This window comes from Procambarus clarkii, chromosome 36, assembly GCF_040958095.1.
Source record: "Procambarus clarkii isolate CNS0578487 chromosome 36, FALCON_Pclarkii_2.0, whole genome shotgun sequence".
NCBI classification, from domain to species: domain Eukaryota; kingdom Metazoa; phylum Arthropoda; class Malacostraca; order Decapoda; family Cambaridae; genus Procambarus; species Procambarus clarkii.
The window spans coordinates 36,257,323-36,260,687 of record NC_091185.1 but is presented as its reverse complement, the minus strand read 5'-3'; the positions used below and the strand labels follow the sequence as shown (position 1 = coordinate 36,260,687).

The 3,365-nt window shown below is 44.3% G+C and overlaps 1 protein-coding gene across 1 annotated transcript; it reads left to right on the top strand.

Annotated features, from left to right (window-relative positions):
• The first annotated feature begins 1,986 nt into the window (after positions 1-1,986).
• LOC123751892 (G-box-binding factor-like) lies at positions 1,987-2,676 on the top strand. The gene has a single exon (XM_045733971.1). The coding sequence runs from the start codon at positions 1,987-1,989 to the stop codon at positions 2,674-2,676; it is 690 nt and encodes a 229-aa protein (XP_045589927.1).
• The last annotated feature ends 689 nt before the right edge of the window (positions 2,677-3,365 follow it).

Here is a 3,365-nt window from a genome sequence, read left to right as displayed (position 1 = left end):
AACAGGGGCATCAGGGGCGAAGGAAACTCTGCCCATTTGTTTTTCCGCCGGCTGCCAGGATCGAACCCTGGTCCCTAGGTCCACGAATTTAGAGCGCTGTCCACTCAGCCAGACAACTCCCCCCCCCCCTTCCTACACACAGCCCAGAGTGTGTGTGTGTGTATTCACCTAGTTGTTCTTGCAGGGGATGAGCTCAACTCTTTTGGCCTGCCTCTCAACTGTCAATCAACTGTAACTAACAACTAACTAACTAATGTTTTTTTTTCTCCCACACACACACCCAGGAAGCAGCTCCATAACAGCTGTCTAATTCCTAGGTACCTATTTACTGCTAGGTAACAGGGGCATCAGTGGTGAAGGAAACTTTCCCCATCTGTTTGTGCCTGGTCCAGGAATTGAACTCGGGCCACAGAATTACGAGTCCTGCGCTGTCCGTTCAGCTACCTGAACCCACGAAACACAGATGTGTGTGTGTGTGTGAGTGTGTTCTCACCTATTTATGCTTTCGGTGGTGGAGCTTTGTCTCTTTGGTCCCGCCTCTCAACTGTCAATCAACAGGTGTACAGATTCCTGAGCCTACTGGGCTCTATCATATCTACATTTGAAACTGTGTATGGAGTCAGCCTCCACCACATCACTTCCTAGTGCATTCCATTTACTAACTACTCTGAAACTGAAAAAATTCTTTCTAATGTCTCTGTGGCTCATTTGGGTATTAAGTTTGGGTGTGCGAGTGCGTGTGCGGGTGAGTGTGCATGTGAGAATGTGTGTGAGTTTATGTGTGTGTGAATAACAAAAATATAATCTTAAGCCATACGCTGCGGGATCATTTCGAGTAATACTCAAGCTCTCAGACAAGAAGAAAGAGTAATTTGGTCCAATATACATATGCTAATCTTGAACTAATATCTTATTAAAACGGCTCAGAGAACTTTTGCAAGTCGTGTTCCAGAGACATGAATATTTTGGCTCAGACTTAGAATACGTGTTTGATAAACTCAAGGGAGCGCAAAACATTCTGGTTTACGTGGCAAATATTCGTAAAGAAGTCTGTATTGCATTTTATTCAGGCGTATTATTTATTTATAAAACTTTACACGTAACTCTTATACACACAAGTTGTATGAATATCCTGGTAAAAGGGAGATGATGCTCGTGGAAGAGACTCATCAGATCATGCTCGTGGAACAGACTCATCAGATCATGCTCGTGGAACAGACTCATCAGATCATGCTCGTGGAACAGACTCTTCAGATCATGCTCGTGGAACAGACTCATCAGAACATGTTCGTGGAACAGACTCATCAGATCATGCTCGTGGAACAGACTCTTCAGATCATGCTCGTGGAACATACTCATCAGATCATGCTCGTGGAACAGACTCATCAGATCATGCTCGTGGAACAGACTCATCAGATCGTGCTCGCGGAACAGACTCATCAGATCATGCTCGTGGAACAGACTCATCAGATCATGCTCGTGGAACAGACTCATCAGATCATGCTCGTGGAACAGACTCTTCAGTTCATGCTCGTGGAACAGACTCATCAGATCATGCTCGTGTAACAGACTCATCAGATCATGCTCGTGGAAGAGACTCATCTGAACATGCTCGTGGAACAGACTCATCAGATCATGCTCGTGGAACATGCTCATCAGATTATGCTCGTGGAACATACTCATCAGATCATGCTCGTGGAACAGCCTCATCAGATCATGCTTGAGGAACAGACTCATCAGATCATGCTCGTGGAACAGACTCATCAGATCATGCTCGTGGAACAGACTCATCAGATCATGCTCGTGGAACAGACTCTTCAGTTCATGCTCGTGGAACAGACTCATCAGATCATGCTCGTGTAACAGACTCATCAGATCATGCTCGTGGAAGAGACTCATCTGAACATGCTCGTGGAACAGACTCATCAGATCATGCTCGTGGAACATGCTCATCAGATTATGCTCGTGGAACATACTCATCAGATCATGCTCGTGGAACAGCCTCATCAGATCATGCTTGAGGAACAGACTCATCAGATCATGCTTGAGGAACAGACTCATCAGATCATGCTCGTGGAACAGACTAATCAGAACATGCTCGTGGAACAGACTCATCAGAACATGCTCGAGGAACAGACTCATCAGAACATGCTCGTGGAACAAACTCATCAGAAAATGCTCGAGGAACAGACTTATCAGAACATGCTCGTGGAACAGACTCATCAAAACATGCTCTTGGAACAGATTCATCACAACATGCTCGTGGAACAGACTCATCAGATCATGCTCGTGGAACATACTCATCAGATTATGCTCGTGGAACATACTCATCAGATCATGCTCGTGGAACAGACTCATCAGATCATGCTTGAGGAACAGACTCATCAGATCATGCTTGAGGAACAGACTCATCAGATCATGCTCGTGGAACAGACTAATCAGAACATGCTCGTGGAACAGACTCATCAGAACATGCTCGTGGAACAGACTCATCAGAACATGCTCGTGGAACAGACTCATCAGAAAATGCTCGAGGAACAGACTCATCAGAACATGCTCGTGGAACTGACTCATCAAAACATGCTCTTGGAACAGACTCATCACAACATGTTCGTGGAACAGACTCATCAGAACATGCTCGTGGAACAGACTCATCAAAGCATGCTCTTGGAATAGACTAATCAGAACATGCTCGTGGAACAGACTCATCAGAACATGCTCGTGGAACAGACTCATCAGAACATGCTCGTGGAACCGACTCATCAGAACATGTTAAATCATTTTCGTATTATGCTCTTACGTCCGTCCCATGTCTAATGCCTGACATAATTCCTTATTATATCTACTTTTAAAAGTATAAATGGATTTGCTTACACATCCTGCTCGTTCAGTTCATTCATTTTCCCATTATTCATACCGTGAGAAAAATCTCTAACGTCTCTATGACTTATCTAAGTATCAAGAACCCATCCATGTTCTCTTGTACTTTTGGTGTTCATTGTGTTCATTGCCTCTCTCTCAATCCCCATAAATATTTTATACGTTTCTATCATGTCCCCCCATTCTCTCTACTCTTCGAGCGTCGACAGGTTTAGTTTTTCAGTCTCTATTCATCGCTCATCCCTGGCAATTCTGGGACAAGGAGGGAGAACCTCAGTCCTCTTTCAGTGTATCCTTTGAGGGAGGATTTTAAAAGAGACTCGTTCCTGAGATGAAGGGCTTAAATTATGAGGAAAGACTGAGGGAACTGGACCTTACACACTGGAGGAAAGGAGAGAACGGGGTGATATGATAACATAAAATAACCTATTGGAAATTTACAAGGTAGACAAAGCAGCATTGTTCAAAGATAGAAACAGCAGAAC

What these genes read in the sequence shown, in the direction of transcription:
- LOC123751892 (XM_045733971.1), top strand. Translation starts at nt 1,987, where the DNA reads ATGCTCGTGGAACAGCCTCATCAGATCATGCTTGAGGAACAGACTCAT.